The 19894-nt window shown below is 35.1% G+C and overlaps 2 protein-coding genes across 2 annotated transcripts; both read left to right on the top strand.

Moving 5' to 3' along the window:
• Positions 1 to 6747: 6747 nt before the first annotated feature.
• On the top strand, positions 6748 to 13506 carry LOC136820605 (uncharacterized). Its single transcript, XM_067076802.1, has 6 exons — positions 6748 to 7068; positions 8108 to 8231; positions 9099 to 9340; positions 10213 to 10318; positions 11505 to 11730; positions 12495 to 13506. Exons 1-6 carry the CDS (start codon positions 6766 to 6768, stop codon positions 13435 to 13437), a joined length of 1944 nt encoding a protein of 647 aa, XP_066932903.1. The 5' UTR covers positions 6748 to 6765; the 3' UTR covers positions 13438 to 13506.
• Positions 13507 to 15963: 2457 nt separating this feature from the next.
• On the top strand, positions 15964 to 16896 carry LOC136820649 (uncharacterized). Its single transcript, XM_067076848.1, has one exon. It carries the CDS (start codon positions 15970 to 15972, stop codon positions 16894 to 16896), a length of 927 nt encoding a protein of 308 aa, XP_066932949.1. The 5' UTR covers positions 15964 to 15969.
• The last annotated feature ends 2998 nt before the right edge of the window (positions 16897 to 19894 follow it).

Genomic DNA, 19894 nt, shown 5'->3' with positions numbered 1-19894 from the left:
ACTTGTTATACATTTTTGGAAAGCTAAGGGGTAGGGGAATCGAAATTACTATGTTTCCAATTTTTTTTCGAACACTTTGGTGTGATTTTCGGACAAATGGTCAAACGGTCTCAGGCAAAAATCATAGGGTTGAAAATTAATGAAAATTTTAGCTCGAGAAAACGGAGACCTGTTGTATATTTTTGGAAAGCTCTCAAAAAATTAGGATTAGAGATATATTGCAAGTATAGGTGATTTCAGTACCTAACTCGAGATATTGAGCTTCAAATAGCGCAAAAACTGGACAAAATAGCTGTTTCTGGCTGAAAAACACGGTTTTCAACTTTCAAGGAATGGAATGAGAAAGAAAGAAGATGGAATTTTTATTGTTTCATCAACAGGACAGCAGCCTCAACGGAGTTGTTGCTTCGTTGCAAAAAGATGTTCAAAGCTGAAAAATGAACTGTATTATGATGGTGGGAGAACCATTCCTTGGATGATGATTGGATCTTGATTCTTGGTAGTAGAGAACACAACATGAATTTGGACTTTTACTATATTTTGAAATGGAAAAAAGATAATATATTTTGGATATGGCTAACCTGGAAAAATTTATTCCTCCCCTTATTGAGTGGAAGAAGAACTGTTTGTTTGTTGTTGCTTTTTAAATTCTGGCTTGGCCGACCCTCGCTCGATGATGTGGACTCCGTGGTTGTTGTTTGTTGTTTATGAATACGGATTGGTGGTCAGAGAAATAGAACACTGACATGTGATTGTATTTTAAAGGATTTTATTGTTGATAATGATAATGGTAATGACTTGTAAAATGTCAAAATGCATCGACAAAACTTGACATTATTTTTATGATGCACTTTAACTGTTTTAAATTTCTCTGCTACAATTAATACAGCCTACAGCCGAGAAAAAAATCACAGATTTTGTTTTACTTTTTTATGTAAAGAGTGTGTCCTGTTTGTCAGCAACTCAAGGGTAAAAGATTTGCCATATTTGTCTCCAACATACTTAAGATTTTAAGAGCCTTCAGATTTCCCAACTTTGAAAAAATACACAGCCAGTAAAATTTAGAGATTTTGCTTAGTAGAATCGTTGAAGAATACTTTCAAAATCTCAGATCTTTACTTTTTATCTGGTTTTTCATTATTTTCATCTCAGGATTTTACAGCGCTAATAGTTTTAATATAATTTTAGAACGTTGTTAAAATTTCAGAATTTATGATGCAATTAAACGATATTCCTAATTGCTTATGATTATTGAAGTTTGAAATTTCATAAATCAACTTATTGGTCAGCCCCGATGACCCTTCGAATCCCTTTTTTCCAGCCGCCGCCGCCGCAACTTAAGAGTTTGTTTTTTTTATTCCGATTTCTGAAGTTTTTATCCGATCGGGTTAAGTTTGGTCTCCCGATCTGTGTATTTACTCCCAAGCTTTTTTACGGCAGTGTTCCGGTTGGGATACGCTTTCAATTCATCCAATCGGGCTAACTTTGGTTTCTCGATTGTGTTAAAAACAATTCAATATGGCTGCCAAAGCGGTGCTTTTTCGTTTCGTTCGTTCGTTGTTTATCCCTTGCCAGCTTTTATTTTATATACTATACAATCATTATATTTTGTTGAAGTGGCTTTTAAACTTATAACTAAGGAAGATACAACACTGGAGTTAGATTATTAGAATGTTCTTTTCTTTAACCCTTTAAGTGCCGATGTCGTATATATACGACATGGGCTATATAGGAGGGCGAAGCCCTCCTGTAATGCCCAGTTTGAGTTAGAAATCGTTATTTTTGGTCGAACTCGTAGGAATTAGATTGTCCTTTATGGTCAAGCAAAAAGAATTTCAAAAATGAGTCTTTCCAGCGAGATTTTAAGCAAAAAAGTCAAAAAAATGCAAAAAATTGACAAAAATTCACTTTTTTGAGATTCTGACCGTTTTTTGACTATTTTTGGTCAACGAGTGATCCAAGAACCTCCAAATTTGGCCCTGTTTTACTTTATTCTGTCTTCTAGTGAATTGATCTGAAGTTTTACCACTGGGCACCTTTCCATCAGTTCAGTCAGGTCCGCGCAGCGGGCCTGCCTGCTTTAATTCCCCTAACGTACCCCCCCCCCCCCCCCCCCCCCCCCTTGGCCGCCGCCCACCACGCCCTTCCTCAATCGGGCGGCGCCGAAGGCGCCCAAAAGAAAGAGGAGACTCTAAGCTATCCAACGAGCTATATACGAGCTTCTAATTCTTTCTAGATCAGGAGATATAAGCCCTTAAAGTTTGAACTAGCGATTTTTAAAAAAAAAAACTTAGAAAAAAAGACCCTGGCACTCAAAGGGTTAAAGAAAAATTACAAAAATTATTTTTTTTCTTAAATTTCTCAATTTTTGGCCTAAACTCACTCAAAAATGCTGAAAAACACCAAAAAATCACATTTTCAATTTTTTTTTTTCACTTTGTTTAACCCTTTAAGTGCCGATGTCGTATATATACGACATGGGCTATATAGGAGGGCGAAGCCCTCCTGTAATGCCCAGTTTGAGTTAGAAATCGTTATTTTTGGTCGAACTCGTAGGAATTAGATTGTCCTTTATGGTCAAGCAAAAAGAATTTCAAAAATGAGTCTTTCCAGCGAGATTTTAAGCAAAAAAGTCAAAAAAATGCAAAAAATTGACAAAAATTCACTTTTTTGAGATTCTGACCGTTTTTTGACTATTTTTGGGCAACGAGTGATCCAAGAACCTCCAAATTTGGCCCTGTTTTACTTTATTCTGTCTTCTAGTGAATTGATCTGAAGTTTTACCACTGGGCACCTTTCCATCAGTTCAGTCAGGTCCGCGCAGCGGGCCTGCCTGCTTTAATTCCCCTAACGTACCCCCCCCCCTTGGCCGCCGCCCACCACGCCCTTCCTCAATCGGGCGGCGCCGAAGGCGCCCAAAAGAAAGAGGAGACTCTAAGCTATCCAACGAGCTATATACGAGCTTCTAATTCTTTCTAGATCAGGAGATATAAGCCCTTAAAGTTTGAACTAGCGATTTTTAAAAAAAAACTTAGAAAAAAAGACCCTGGCACTCAAAGGGTTAAAGTATGAAGATTTTAACTTATTTGCTCAAGTTCTTTCCTGAATTGTGAGTTATTGTTTTACCTGCTAGACCTCATTATTTTGTAGCATGAAAACATATTTTTTTCATTTTGGACTTGAACATAGAATAACCACCAAAAATTGCTGGAATTTGATGGAGCGTATATATTACAGTTCACAGCTTAATTATCTGATTATTCACAAAAATAATGTTTTCTCGAACTTAAGTGTTTTTTTCTATTTGATACATTTATAGACATTTTATATGCTTGTTCTTCTGGACAATTGGAGATAATATTGATAAAGCGTAAATTGAAATTGTTCAAGTATATTAAAGTACAGCTCCTATGTAAATTTGAGAAGGAACGAAGTTCTTTATCAAATTATATTGACGCAAAAATGGTGTTTTTTTCTAGACTTGCGTTTTTCACTGGCAGTTACGTTTGTTTTTTTGGACCGACTTGGAGATAATTATAATAATGCCTAAATGGAAATTGATCAAGTATATTAAAGTACCGTTCCTATGTGAATTTGAGAAAGACCGAAGTTCTTCATCAAATTATTGACGTAAAAATGATTTCTTCTAGACTTAAGTTTTCACTGCGATTTGAAAGCAGACACTTGCATTTGTTCTTTTTGACTTGGAGATAATTAGGATCAAGCGTAAATGGAAATTAATCAAGTATATATTTAAAGTGCAGCTCCTGTGTAAATTTCAGAAAGGCTGAAGTATTCTTCATCAAATTATTGACAAAAATTATGTTTTTCTAGACTTGCATTTTTTCACTGTGATTTGATGGCGGACATTTATACATTCTGGACTAATAATTATAAATAGTAAATGTATATAAATGGATTAAATATTTTTTAATAGATAAATATTGCACGTTTAAGCATATATATTTAGGCTCAGGTTAGGGAAAATACAGTACAATAATTACAGTCTTTCTGGGACGACACCGGGTATGCTAAACATGAAACTTTAAATTTGAATAAATTTTAGATGTCAGTGTAAACCTTATTTTGAATTTTGAAAAACATGTAGTTTTAAGCTAAACTATTTCTCTGCAGTTAAGATGAATAAGAATGACACCATTTTAACTTTTACTGATTTACAGCATCTTTGTTTTTGAAACTTTTTTGATTTTTTGTCCAGCTTGAGCTTGAATATAATTATAAGTCTAAGCTTGGTAAAAAATAGTAAGTGTAAAATTTTTTTGTGATTTTTGATAAGTACAGTATGCCTTGCATTTAACTTCCGTGCAAGGATTTTTATTTTCTTGAATCTGTTGTTGATGTAGCCTTTTGTTGCTGTTCATATGTATATCTATTTTTTTTATCTAAATAAGAGACGAATAAGATTGTAACATGGCAGATTTTCGTTAATCCATATTGTGTACAAACGTAAATTTGATGATTTTTTACTCTCGTTTTAGTAAATCATATCAATTTTTAACAACATATCTTTCTAATCATATTAAGCAATTTAGGCTGACCTTACAGCGCAGCTGGTTTATTTCCATTAAATTCTAGTCTTGAAATTCTCTGTATTTCACATCCCTGTCTCAATAAACTGGGTGATGTCTCAAGTTTGTTTAATTTTGTTGCCTCTATACTCTATGGTCTCGTTCTGCAAGGGAAACTTTTTGAAGAAGCTACAGTATGTGGCCCCCAAAACGGCGATCAAATTTGAAATTTCTCTCAAATCTAGAGGAAAAGAGATTTTACAAAAATTTTTGCTGCATGAAAACCTTTAACATCTCTACTTTATTTCCTGGAAGTTCTTTTTCAAAATTTTTAATTTTAACAATATTTTTCAATCGCTTAAAGATAGCTAGCTTTTTTCTAATGGCCCCCAAAACGGAGGTTTTAAATTTTGGCGATTTCTCAAGATATCTTTAAGATATGAATTCAAAATTTTGACCATAGTTTTGAAATATGATTTAGAGGGTTTTGGGCATAAATTTATTTGATAAAATTTTTACAGTATACCCCTGGTTGTCAAAATGCAGGTTTGGGGGCCCCAAAACGGAGGTGTAGTTAAAATCAAATTATTAAGCCCAGTTGTAATAGGGGGGAAAACTATGAACATATTTGTGTTTTCCCTTAAATTTACGACCCGATGAATGTAAAATTTATGATTTTTATGAAATATTTCAAGATTTTCGATATTGCAAAGTCCAAACTGAAAATTTAGAAATTTTCAAAATGAGTATTTTGATTTAACAACGTCTTAATCAAGTTTTTGAAAACAAATCTCTTTTGAAAATAGTTCCATTCATGTATGGAATAAGCTGTGAAAATTTTAGAAAAAAAGCATAACTGAAACTGAAAATATTAAGCTTTAATTAAAGATATTTTTCTCCTATATTTTGCAAAAAAAAAATGACAGACAGAATTTGCCGTTTTTGCTGATTCAGCGAAAAATTTTATATATAATGTTAATTTTTTGTTATAAACTACTAACTGAACTCAAGGTGATAGGAATAGAATTCCAAGACTTTCTGCTTTTTCTCATATCTAGAATTTTCGGTTTTGTCAATGCTGCTTCTAGGGCTCCAAAATACTAGTTGACCTTCAAGATGCTATATCTTTTACCCAGCCTCTAAAGTCACAGATGTATTTGCATTTTCTGAACGGCATTAGGTGTAGAAAGTTTCCTATACCCCGTTTTCATAACTTATTTTCAATATCCAAGGAGCTAGAGTGAGTTATACTCGGAGTTATATGCAATTTTTGTCCAATTTTGGTGTTAAAATATTTCCTTTAGACGCAAATATGTTATTTTGAATCCGTCTCAAACCATCAAAAACATGCTCATATTTAAGTATAACCATCATTCTTTCAAAATAAACAAAAATCGTTTAATTCTGATAAATTTAAAAGTCAGAATCTTCATTTCAATGAAAACCTCCCTTTTGGGGGCCATATACTGTAGAGGGTAATTTTTCCACCAGCGACGAAATTTTTCTAAGTTTTCCAGCGGGTATGTGACACAGGGGTACGTGTTTATGTTAGTTCTTTCGTTAAGGGGTTTGTCAAAAACTTGCATTTTGGAAAAAGAGTTATTAAAGATTCGAAAGTTCGATTTCGAACTCAAGGAATTCGAAACCGGAAGTAAAACAAGTTCAAAACAAAAAATAATAACCAAAAATACTAAATGCTTTTAAGGCAGACAAATTTTCCCGAGCAAAAAACGATTATTGAACTTTTTATTGAATATTATTAAAGAATAGAGAAGAGCATAATGGATTAGGGAAATATTTTTTACCTTTTAGTCCCATTCATTTGAAAGTGCTCATTTTCCAACGATTCATAAAAAGATTTGTATAATTTTCCTCAAATCCGTAGAAGTAAACATCGTAAGTTTGTACGCCTGAAGTGTTTGAGTTAAATCTCTTAAGTCTTCTTGGACCCTAGCAGTTGTCGGGGTTTCGCAGGGTTACGAATCTATTTTAAAATCGCGTGACCCTATAAATATTTTGCTTGCAACTTGCGAATCGAGTGACTTGCCTGGATCGCTTCGCAATTCTTATATATATACATTAGTTTTAGGACACACTGTACTGTTTGTTTTGTCAATATTGAGTATAAAAATAATATGCCGTTTAGTCGCTTTTTCATCCTTTAGAAAGCCCTGACAGAAATCTGGGGTAATGATTCCTAAATCTTTTTTACAGGAAAAACAACCAAACCCTCATAATGAAAGCGTTTATCCCATGCCTTCGATTACGTCATCGTTTTACTATGTTCACTGGATTTGTAATCGGAGTACTTTTCGTTTCCGTAACTTTTATCACCTTATCTTCAAATAAGCTGGTGATACAAATTACTTCAAATTCTAAGAAAGAGGATCTTTCAAAATTTCATGATTTACGTCAAAAATGTAAAGTACCGACGTTAGATCCGTATCACCCGGAAGTAAAACCGTTCATGCGTACGTATATGGCCGCTACGTGTGATTATCCAAAGCTGACTGAAGTAACGGATGATGGTATTCTTCAGGTAATTTCCTTTTTCCTCACCTTGTGAAAAAGGTCTTAAATCAATGCAGTCAAAACATGTGAATACTAGAAAAAGTGATCTTATTCCCATGTTACTTGCTTTACAATTTACAGCTGATAACTTTATTAGTGTCAATAAATTTGAACCAATCAGAATCAAATGTGTCATGTAGCAAGCACATAAAAATTTCGAGTAAAAGCGTGATTTGTTATCAAACTTTGATTTTGCAACCTGTGTATTAGATATAGCTGAAGCTTGAGAAGAACCTTCAACCTTTTTACATGCAAACAAAAACGGAAGACAAACTGAATCTACCGTTTTCTTTGTTTTTGCGTGGTGCATTCTTTTTTTAATCTATCATTTGGTTACCTTACTTAAATGAAAGAGCATTTCGACTATAATACGACCGTTAAGATTTTCTTATTCATTCATTGCTCAAAAATCGAAAATCGACCCGAGAGAAAAAAAGTTGACGTTTTTAGGAACCTTAGAGAGATTTCTCCCTAAAGCTTTTGTCGATTTTTACTCAGTTTTGGTCCAAATTTATGAGAAGTACTCCCTCTCAAACTTGGTGGAAACGAAGAATTGGTCCTTTGAGAAATACCCTTACCTCTCCTTACCTCTCCAAACTGTTTATTCATAAACCTGTTTATACTTTTGTTTTATCCCCACTAAGATTTTCACCGGCTCACTGAGTAAGACAGGGGTATGTTTGAAATCCATACGCTTATTACACCCCAGTTTCATAGCCCTGGTGGATAACTTTTTTCCTCAGTGGAGATGATAATTTCCATCGAAATCCCAATCGAAATTCTATTGTTTAAAGGATAAAAATCCAGTGGGTATGAAATCAAAGTCAATTTCCCAGTGGGGCTGAAATTCAAGGGTATTTTTCAACCGGGGACGAAATTTTTGCTAAATTTTCCAGTGGGGCTGGTGTCCCCAGCGGGTATGTGACACAGGCTTGTCTTATTTCGTCAACTTTCTTCTCTGACGCTAAAAAGTTTATTACCATATCTTTATCTTTATTAATCACTAGGTTCGCGACAAGAATGCAGTCACACATGCTAAATATTGTTATATGCAAAGAGTGAACGATAACAGTCAAAAATTCACACCATGGGTTGTCTTCTATGATAAAAATGACCCTAAACAGAATAAAGGTAATTTTCTTCCTGTTAGATTTTTCCCTTTGATTTGAAAGATAGCTTTTTGACACCAACCCCCCCCCCCCCTAGCTGCACGCCGTCATCACGCCAAATGGTTTGGTACTTATCATGATCACGAAAATTGCCAAAATTTGTTCATCGCGCAGTAATGGCGGAAAATAATCACGTAGTTATTGAATCACACAATCATGCAATTCTTTGGAGGCCTCTTTTTTAATTTGGTAGAAAGGACATGAAATGCTCTTTTTCTTTACTTTTGTTTTGTTTTCAATACAGTTATCCTGTCTAGCCACACTCTTCGCAAACATAGGTCGCGTCCTTTCTGTGGTAAAGGGATTTTTGGTAACATGAATTCGGCTTGTAATAACGAGCATGGAATTGTTGATGCCACCAGAACGCTCAAAACACCAAGTACAAAGCTGACTTGTTCAAGATATTCATGAAATGATGTTTAATTGGGTCGCATGTTTTTTTACTGGAAGAGTTTTTTTCTCGTTTAAATTCACCAGCAATAATAATTGCAAATACCGGAGTGTTTTCATTTAAGAGACTACGTCACGGGAATAACATGAATACATACAACTCAACCACATACAACCTGCGTCTCCTGTGTTGCCTTAAAACACCACCAAACAACTTAGCCTAGACATCCAAGCTGTAAAAGATGTTTGTAAACTCAAGTTTCGTAAATTTTTAGCATAATCATTGGGATTACAAAGTATGCATGCGCTGTATTCCAGTTTTGGAATGCAATTCAATTCAGAATAGAAAGACAATGTGATAAACTAGTAACGTCAGAGTAAAAAAGGTTTACAGCCTAGATTTCCATGTAAACAGTTTTTGTCTCTTTTTTTTCCACAGAGGTCAAATTAACAGAAGATTTTGTCAAAGTCTCCATCACGGCTGGTGGTTCGACACAAGACGAATTTCACATGTACCCTGTACGAAAAGACACCCGTGGAAAAGAGCAATTACCACCAAAAGCTGACCAACTCAATATCGTTTTCATCATGATAGATTCTGTTTCACACTCCACCGCGGAGCGTTATTTGAAGAAAACGTTAAAGAAAATGAAGGAGAGCCCAAGCACTGTCATTATGAATGTATGTTTTAAAGTTGACTCTCCCTAATTCGTTCATCTCCAAGATGCCAAGAATTCTTATCGAATTACAGAAGTCCAAATTATAAAGATTTGACTGTACCTTTGAATTTAAAACCCGAAAGGCTGAGAGGAATCTTCAGCCTTTCTCAAGCAAGAAAAAGTGAAGCCTTGACTAAGATTTGAAATTATTATTTGAATCACGAGCTTTCTTTGTTTTCACGCGGTCCATTTTTCGAAACTTACCGATAGTTAGTGTAAAAAACCTTGACTACCGACGGGGACGTACCGCTGGAGTTCTAAAAATGGACCCTGTCGGCAACAAATGTTTAACAAAAACTGAACCCTATCAGACAGAATTTGGACCCTGACAGACAAAATTTGGACTCTTTCAAACGAAATTTGAGATGGAAATGAAGTTGATTCCAAACCTTTTCAGGTATATCAAAGAGCTTGAAAATGTGATCCTGGCCAGTGGCGCGTTCCCGTATTCCCGTTTCATATTAGACACACATTTCATATCAGGACAATGTCTGCCTATCGTTACATTATGCTAATTCATGATATGCACCACTGCAATGTCTTCTGACATTACATCACGGACCCAACAGCTGATTGGTTGTAATAAGTGACGTAAAATCAGTCAATACGTCACTTTGAACCAATCAGCTATTGGGTGGAATGGAAGACATTGCAATGGTGCATATCATGAAAATAAGCAAAAAATGTTTTCTTTTCCTATTTCTGGCCAATCTTGCTCCACATCCGTGTCTATCCAATGTCAAAAAAGCTTGTGAATTAAAATTGATGAGTAAGCAAACGATATCACTCGTATTTAAAAATAAAACCCTTAAACAAACTTTTTTCCTTTTGCAGGGTCACACAATTGTTGGTGACGGTACAACAGCACAAATATGCGCTATTTTTGTTGGTGAACTGGAAAATAAATTGCCTGAAGCAAGGAAAGGTTACGGGAAAGGAGGTAAGAGTTACTATTTTATTTTATTTCCCATTGCTATCGTGCTATCGTCCGTAAGAGGGTTAGTAAACGCGAGAAAAATATATGCACAGTAGAGTCAGGGCGTCGGTAGCCTTAACGTCAATTAACGTCTATTCCGGGATGAAAAGTCTCGGTTTTTAGTGAGGTGCTAGCTAGACGTCAGGGTTGTTTACGGAAAGTATAGATGTGGTAGAGTTTGGAATTGTAAACTGTAAACACCTCCACCACAGCTTACTCCGCTCCTGGCTAACCACTCGTTCACAAATTTTTTCCGCCTCCTAAACTATTCCCTTTTTTACTTTAGTGATCTTGTGTAGACTATAGGATCGTCTAGAATTGTGGTCATTAAAATTACGCCTTTCGTTCTTGAGTGCTAATTTCTCTCCGATAGTATCTTTGTCTTTTGATTAGAAAGAGGAAAGCAAAGTCCTACACGTTTTTGTTTTATAAGAATAAGTCTTCTTTTAATTTCACCATCTTGTAACCATTTTTTTCCTATTTTCCTACAAAATATGCTGTTTTAGAGTCCACGAAGCCTTAAAATGTTCTTAACATTTTGGCTATCGAAGCTTTATGTTCTTATATTGTTTGTTCTTATAAAAAAACGTGTACTTCGAAAACCTGTGCTATGGCACAGTGTAATGCCAGTTACATTTCGAGGCTCAAGGACACGCATTTTAAAGACGACCTTAAAACTTGAATTGGCTAAATTGGTTTTACAATGTATTTATCTATCTATCCTGTATGTCCAACAAATTTTGTTTTGTTTATGATGTGAAATATCGGTCAATTGAAACATCTCTGTTTCACTGCCCCGGTGAAACTTTTTCCCACAGTGGGGATAAAATTTTCCATTGAAAACCCAATAAGGGTAAAAAGTTCTATTGTTCCTAAGTCCAAAAATCCGGTGGGGATGGTTTTGGAGTGCAATTTTTTACATTGAATTTTTTACATTGGATTTTGAATTGGGATGAAATCAAAGTCAATCCCCCCAGTGGGGATGAAATTGTAGGGTATTTTTCCCACTGGGGGTAAGATTTTGGCCAAATTTTCCAGTGGGGCTGGGGTCCCAGCGGGTCTGTGATACAGTGGTGTATTGAAATGAAACCTCTATCTACTTTATCATTCAATTTTCAACATTATTTCATTTTCCTTCATTTCCATCCAGATTTTGTCAACCGTTGGCCTTTCATATGGAAAGATTTTCAAAAATCCGGTTACATCACTCAATATTCAGAAGACAGCCCTTACGATAATACGTTTAATTATCGTTTACGTGGATTCAATGAGCCACCAACGGACAAATACATGAGGAACTTTTGGGCCGGTGCTGGTTCTTATATTGGTCAACTGAATAAAAAGAGTATCAAATGTAGTCATCAAATTAACTTCAGGTAGGGCCACCCATGGTTTCATCTGTACTGTACTAAAAACATGAATCCTATGAAATAGGCTAATTATATAAAGTGCCCTGAAAGTGTTCAGTACTGGCTTGGGTTAAACCAACCTTTCACACCGTAACTGACGCCGTTAAAGGTCAGTGGAGAAGGCCATGGTTTCAGCCTTAAGATAAGGGGGGAGGCTTTGAGTTTTTGGCAAAATTTTAAGGGGCAAACTTTCGAGATTAATTTCAGGTAAGGCCACCCATTGTTTCATCCATGTTTTCCAGCCCCTGTTAAACAACAAATTACCCCTTATCCGTTTACCTACCCTCAATTTAGAATTTCATATGTAGTGTGCCCTTATTTCCTAGTACCCCCTTAAATCTTATCCTGTTTTTCTAAGGTTCCCCTTAAAATTCTTTAAAAATATGTCTCCCACTATGGTTGGGCGACAGAGAATATTTTTAGATTTTTCATCCTTAGTTTACCCCCCCCCCCCTTTAAACGGTATTTTGTATATTTAAGTAAAAAATATGGCTTGATAAGTATTGAGAGTATGAAAAGAGATTTGGATTCACACGAATCCCCTTTTTTAAATTTAAAATTATTATTTCTTTGGTCGCCTTAAACATAAATTCTCACTCATTTCTGAAAATTCCGAAAATTTCCAGGAGAGTATGGAGACTCCACACTATATCATAAAACTTCTCTGTATGATTTTATTTCTGTATTTTCGATCCATTCTAAAACTTCATATTTTATTTTTCTTCTCTTAGATACCTCAAACGATTTATGAACAATTACCACGACAAACCAACTTTCTCTTTTCTCGGTTCATCTGATCTCACACATAACAGCTCACCATACGCACAGCTCATTGACGACGATCTTGTTGATTTGTTAGAACATTTAGAGAAAACAGGACAAAATGAAAATACGCTATTAGTCATCTTTGGAGACCACGGTGATCGTTCAAGCGGATACCGTGCTACAATGACTGGTAAATTAGAAGAGAGGTTACCGTTTATGTCTTTTACACTTCCAACCTGGTTCCCGAAAAAATATCCAGATCATTTTAAAAATTTTCAACGGAACGCGAATCTGCTAACATCGCATTTTGATGTTTATTCAACATTACGTCATTTAATGACATTCCCGGAGAACAAACATAAACATAAGTATGGATCTAGCTTATTTACCGATCTCTCTCATCTTAATCGGACTTGTAATCAAATTGGAATTTTAGACCATTGGTGTTCCTGTCTAGATTATCAAGAACTGAAGATCGATGACCCGCTTGTTCGAAAAGCTGCTGAAAATATCATCTCAACTATAAATGGTATGAATGGTAAAATTGATAAAGTCAAAGATCAATGCGCAACTTTAAAGCTAGATAAAATCGAGCGCGCCGGTATTATTTCTCCAGGCTCCCGAGTACAAAAATTCGATAAGACTTTTAAAGATGGTAGATGTGACGAGTGTGGAGTCAAAGAGAAAAATGCGAATTATAAAGTAAAAAACTACGAAGTGGTCTTCACCGTATCCCCAAGTGGCGGGAAATATGAGGCTACAGCCGTTTTAGACATTTCAAAGGGAACTTTTACGACTGGTGAGGGTATAAGCCGTATAAACTTGTATAAAAATCAACCACATTGTATACAAAAGGACTTTCCATACTTGAGACCATATTGCTACTGTAATAGGCAGCTAGACTCTTGAGATATTAGATATTTTATTTATCCATTAGATGTTTCTTAGACTATTATTCATACATGTGATTGGCACAATTAATAATCTAAATCGCTAAATATCGAGACTAACTCAGTACTCTGGATGGAATTATGGTAACACCTATGTGAGTGGAATGAATGAACGAATGAATGAATATTAAAAACAGTCCTTCTATATGTTTGAACCTTTTAATCTAGAACGTCAAGGCAATGGTGGCAAACCAAAATTCTGTTCTATTGTTTTGTTGGTTAGTTTTTGTTCACTAAAAATAATGGTTTTGTGTTGCTTTAAATGTAGGATATTTTTATAGTCAGATGATTGTATATGATTTGATTTTTTTTCTTCAAGTTTTATGGGCTTTTACAATTTCTTAGGTTTTTTATACAAATTATCTTCTTATTGTGTTGTTGAAAAGGATCTACATGCCCGGATTTCGGGAGTACATTATTTTTGTTGTAGTCCAGATTTCAGAAATTTTGTGACATAAACGTCCGGGGTACTAGGGTTGCGAGCTGACAGGGTGGGGGCGCCTGATTTTCACCCTTGGACCCTTACCGGGACCGGGACTGAAAAAAGGAGAAAACAAAAGCAAATTTTGTGAATTTCACCCTTATTGGGATAAGTTTGACCAATTTTGACCAAATTTCGATCTTTCTGGGGGTCAAAAGTTGAAATTTTCCTATTTCTCTTTGGAAATCCAAAGAAGGTGCCCTTAAGGGCGGCCCTCCATTTGCCTAAGTACCCCCCCCCGGCATAAACGTCCAGAAAATAACGTTTTTTTTTACGAATGACTCTAAATTATTCGTGGAATTGAACTGTTACAAACAAGTTATTTTGGCTGACTTCCGAAATCAGTTTTAGTTAATTACTAAGAGTTAAGTGTTAAAAAACCCCATTTGAAAAAAAACTGATAACCGCAACAAAAAAAAATGACAATTTTTTTTGTCATTGATTAGAAAAAATTTATCTCATCTTTTCAGCCTATTGCACATGCGCTAAAACCTTTTTCTACAGACCACAATCAAATTTCATCCGCACAATACCTGGCTATTTGACATTCTTTTGAATATTATATTGCACACTTGACACTTGATGCAATGTCATTAGTAAAACAGGTGATGGATGTTAATTCTGCTAATCTTTAGTTGTCTAATCTTAACTCTGTGTTTCACTTGTAGTTGAATGTTGCTGCTGTGGGCGTGGAGCACGATCGAGGCGTTTAGCGGGAGCAGGGCGTATGCGAAGGGATGGGTAGGGGGAGTGAGGTGAGTGAGCGGGGTGAGGCGGGGGAGAACTGGAGGGAACTAGGGAAGGGAAAAGAAAGAAAAAGAAAAGAAAAAATTCAAACTGAAAGTGTTAAATAAAAATATGAAAACAAAATTAAGAAGAAGAAGCAGCTCCCGATACAATGCAGTTTCGTAAAATTTGTAAAATCAAAATCAAAAAACAAAAAAGGACTCTGCGGGTGAGTGCACTTATGACCATATTTGGAAATAAAACTCATTTTAACTCTCCATCTTAAATACTAATTGAAAGTTTTGTAAAATTGAAATATTTTTAATTGAAAAGCTCTCCGGTGGAGTGCAAATATGTCCATATAAGGAAATTTCTTTAGCTTTAACACTCCATCGCAGAGATTTTTCGAGAAATTTCTACAATTGGGAGTGTTTGCTCAACTTGTGATTTTTAATTGGGAATATATAATTAATGTAAATTCTGAATAAAGTAATAAAAAAACAAGAAGCCAAGCCAAAAAATGAAAATTATTAACGAAAAAAAGAAAAGGGCATTACTACAAAGAAAAAAAAAAAAAGAAAAAAGAAAGAGATTAGCGCTATCTAAACTGATGTAGGTCCAATTGGTAATCATTGTGGTGGTAAAACGAATTTGATTGGGGAATAAAAACACTACTGCGCATGCGTAAAGCCTGGTCACCACAAATATATTGAAACCGTCATGAATCTGGCTGATAAGGTGCAACATTCAGAGCATCAACAAGCTGCATGGTGTGTCATGATAAGTAATGGATTGAATCGTCTGATCTTTAAAAATGTGTTTCCTGTTTCAGTTCTGTCTGGTTGGTAATAATCTGTAATTTTCTGCTATTCTTTAACTTATGCTTTATGTTTTATGAACCAAGATCTTTAATAATCTAGATTTCAGCTAGATCAAAATATTTTAGAATACTTGAAAAAAATCACAAAGATAAGGAAAAAAAATATAACCTGTTAAGTTAATTATATATTAGTATGTAAATGCTAAAAAAATATTATACAATAATCAAGCATTTACATAATAAATTAAGATTAACTCAGGAACAAATATTAAGAACATTTTTTTGCAGACTCTAAAACACCCAATTTCTTATGAAAAGGGCAAAAATGCTCGAAAAAAAATGGTGAAAAATAAGACATGTCAAGAGCATTTTTAGGCTTAAAATTCAAAAGTTAAGAAATCCAAAGGTTTTTGATGGTTCTTATAAAAAAACAACGTGTATTTTACCATTTNCTCAAACGATTTATGAACAATTACCACGACAAACCTACTTTCTCTTATCTCGTCGCATCCGATCTCACACATAACAGCTCGCCATACGCACAGCTCATTGACGACGATCTTGTTGATTTGTTAGAACATTTAGAGAAAACAGGACAAAATGAAAATACGCTATTAGTCATCTTTGGAGACCACGGTGATCGTTCAAGCGGATACCGTGCTACAATGACTGGTAAATTAGAAGAGAGGTTACCGTTTATGTCTTTTACACTTCCAACCTGGTTCCCGAAAAAATATCCAGATCATTTTAAAAATTTTCAACGGAACGCGAATCTGCTAACATCGCATTTTGATGTTTATTCAACATTACGTCATTTAATGACATTCCCGGAGAACAAACATAAACATAAGTATGGATCTAGCTTATTTACCGATCTCTCTCATCTTAATCGGACTTGTAATCAAATTGGAATTTTAGACCATTGGTGTTCCTGTCTAGATTATCAAGAACTGAAGATCGATGACCCGCTTGTTCGAAAAGCTGCTGAAAATATCATCTCAACTATAAATGGTATGAATGGTAAAATTGATAAAGTCAAAGATCAATGCGCAACTTTAAAGCTAGATAAAATCGAGCGCGCCGGTATTATTTCTCCAGGCTCCCGAGTACAAAAATTCGATAAGACTTTTAAAGATGGTAGATGTGACGAGTGTGGAGTCAAAGAGAAAAATGCGAATTATAAAGTAAAAAACTACGAAGTGGTCTTCACCGTATCCCCAAGTGGCGGGAAATATGAGGCTACAACCGTCTTAGACATTTCAAAGGGAACTTTTACGACTGGTGAGGGTATAAGCCGTATAAACTTGTATAAAAATCAACCACATTGTATGCAAAAGGACTTTCCATACTTGAGACCATATTGCTACTGTAATAGGCAGTTAGACTCTTGAGATATTAGATATTTTATTTATTTTCTTATCTGCGAACCGAAAATAAATTCATTTATTTACTAATTCTCCGAAATTATAGGCCTGAGACACAAAACAAAAAAGAAAAACTAGAAATCTCGATTTCGAGACAGATTGATATCTTTCATGTAGTAGGAGCCGTACCAAAGCCTAGAGTCGAAAAACATAAAATATACATCCTAATGAAAATAAAAATCCTAATATTAATTACCCTAGTTTTAGTCCTATTTCTAGTCCTACACCTAATCCTATTCCTAATCCTAACCCTAATCCTAATCCTAATCCTAATCCTAACCATAAAATACTTTTCGTAACCTATTTTCTCCGTTTTGATCCCCTCGGATGAAAACTGCACTAGCCCCGTTCGCCAATTTGGGTGCTCCAACTGTCTCTGAAAATGGAACTGCTAGAGAGAAACCGTGGGGGATCGAAAAGAAGAGCTGAAAACTTTGTAAACTTATATATATGAAACACGAAAACTTAAACGCGAATAAACATATAACACTCCGGAAAACAATCTATACTTAAAAAACCCCTTGTTGAAACTTGACATCGAACATAGATATTGTACATACCGAAAAACACAACACCCGCATGTAAAACTGCTGTTTTGAAGCTGTCGTATCAAATCTTTCTTTTTGAAAGGGTACTTAAAGTTCAGATAGAAAATTTATGAATCTGTCAAATTCTATGTTAATAGATAAAACATAAAATTATACAAAACACTAGTCAATATCTATACATACAAAAAAGCTAAAAAACGTTCAACGCTAAAAACTTTTGTGACGTGTTGCTAGTAAAGTTGCAAGCGACTCTAGAAGCTTTTAACGACGTGTGAAGAGGAATGCAAAAATCTACCATCTTAAGCCCACGCTTCAAAATTGATAAAATGCGGAACCCTAAAAACGCCTACCTAAATAACGCCCAAAATGCCGCACACAAAAAACTCTAAAAACGCTTTCCGCCTCTCGCATAATGTTCTCCGAAAATGTAAATAAATACACTTATTTTCTTATCTGCGAACCGAAAATAAATTCATTTATTTACTAATTCTCCGAAATTATAGGCCTGAGACACAAAACAAAAAAGAACAACTAGAAATCTCGATTTCGAGACAGATTGATATCTTTCATGTAGTAGGAGCCGTACCAAAGCCTGTAGACTAAGAGCATGAGACAATTATCGTGAGTCTTTATTAAAAAAGTTACTTAAACATTCATAAACCTAAACTCCTAGATACATATAATCTATATATTAATACGCTTAAACGTGTGTGTTTACAAGGTTTTGTAAAAAGTTTTCGAAAATCTAACAAAGCTCTACAAAGCCTCCTCTTCATGGCGTTGAACCGTCATCTTTTTGCATCTTAAGCAGATTTCTTACCACTAGACTAACTTTGAGACCCCAAGATGCTATTTTCTATTCACCAAGTTTGGAGCTTGAAGGGTTAAAATCAACCTTCTTCCCAAATTTTTTTTGTCAATTAAGGAATTCTTATTCAGATGCTCTTTAAAACTCTCTGTTTACAATAGCGGCTCCCTATCACTTTCAAAACTTTTTAAAACATTTTCATATAATATTTTGTCCCGGTTTGAACTTTGGTCTTTTTGAAGAATGTGCATTCTTTTGAACCAGTAAGCCAACTGTGGCTTGCGTAAAATCAGTTACTTCATTCAAGGATATAGCAAGAGTGTCTTTCAAACTTTCACTTTGAAATTGTCTCTCTAATCTATATATTAATACGCTTAAACGTGTGTGTTTACAACGTTTTGTAAAAAGTTTTCGAAAATCTAACAAAGCTCTACAAAGCCTCCTCTTCATGGCGTTGAACCGTCATCTTTTTGCATCTTAAGCAGATTTCTCGCCACTAGACTAACTTTGAGACCCCAAAATGCTATTTTCTATTCACCAAGTTTGGAGCTTGAAGGGTTAAAATCAACCTTCTTCCCAAATTTTTTTTGTCAATTTAAAGAATTCTTATTCAGATGCTCTTTAAAACTTTCTGTTTACAATAGCGGCTCCCTGTCACTTTCAAAACTCTTTAAAACATTTTCATATAATATTTTGTCCCGGTTTGAACTTTGGTCTTTTCGAAGAATGTGCATTCTTTTGAACCAGTAAGCCAACTGTGGCTTGCGTAAAATCAGTTACTTCATTCAAGGATATAGCAAGAGTGTCTTTCAAACTTTCACTTTGAAATTGTCTCTCTAATCTATATATTAATACGCTTAAACGTGTGTGTTTACAACGTTTTGTAAAAAGTTTTCGAAAATCTAACAAAGCTCTACAAAGCCTCCTCTTCATGGCGTTGAACCGTCATCTTTTTGCATCTTAAGCAGATTTCTTACCACTAGACTAACTTTGAGACCCCAAGATGATATTTTCTATTCACCAAGTTTGGAGCTTGAAGGGTTAAAATCAACCTTCTTCCCAAATTTTTTTTGTCAATGGGCTCTTCCAGAAAAAAATCCGTTCATGGGGGGGTGGAGGATATATTATTTTTTTCATGAATTACCCCTGGACATTTTGATTTTTAACCCCCTGGACACGGGTTATACCCCTGGACAAACATCAAATCAACCCCGTGGACACAAAAAATTACCCCTGGACATTGGAATTTACCCCCTGGACATTGCAATTTTTTGGTATTTTTTCAATACCCCTGGACAATTCATCCTCCACCCCCCATGAACAGATTTTTTCTGGAAGAGCCCAATTTAAGGAATTCTTATTCAGATGCTCTTTAAAACTCTCTGTTTACAATAGCGGCTCCCTATCACTTTCAAAACTTTTTAAACCATTTTCATATAATATTTTGTCCCGGTTTGAACTTTGGTCTTTTTGAAGAATGTGCATTCTTTTGAACCAGTAAGCCAACTGTGGCTTGCTTAAAATCAGTTACTTCATTCAAGGATATAGCAAGAGTGTCTTTCAAACTTTCACTTTGAAATTGTCTCTCTAATCTATATATTAATACGCT

This window comes from Clytia hemisphaerica, unplaced genomic scaffold (assembly GCF_902728285.1).
Source record: "Clytia hemisphaerica strain Z4C2 unplaced genomic scaffold, Clytia hemisphaerica genome assembly, whole genome shotgun sequence".
NCBI lineage: Eukaryota > Metazoa > Cnidaria > Hydrozoa > Leptothecata > Clytiidae > Clytia > Clytia hemisphaerica.
Note: the sequence above shows the minus strand (reverse complement) of the source record. Positions and strands in the feature narration are given on the sequence as shown.

Excerpts from the sequence above, each read along its gene's own strand:
- LOC136820605 (XM_067076802.1), top strand. The coding sequence starts at position 6,766 with ATGAAAGCGTTTATCCCATGCCTTCGATTACGTCATCGTTTTACTATG. Across the intron at positions 9,341-10,212 it reads CAAGCACTGTCATTATGAAT|GGTCACACAATTGTTGGTGA; the intron begins GTATGTTTTAAA and ends TTCCTTTTGCAG. Across the intron at positions 11,731-12,494 it reads AGTCATCAAATTAACTTCAG|ATACCTCAAACGATTTATGA; the intron begins GTAGGGCCACCC and ends TTCTTCTCTTAG.
- LOC136820649 (XM_067076848.1), top strand. The coding sequence starts at position 15,970 with ATGAACAATTACCACGACAAACCTACTTTCTCTTATCTCGTCGCATCC.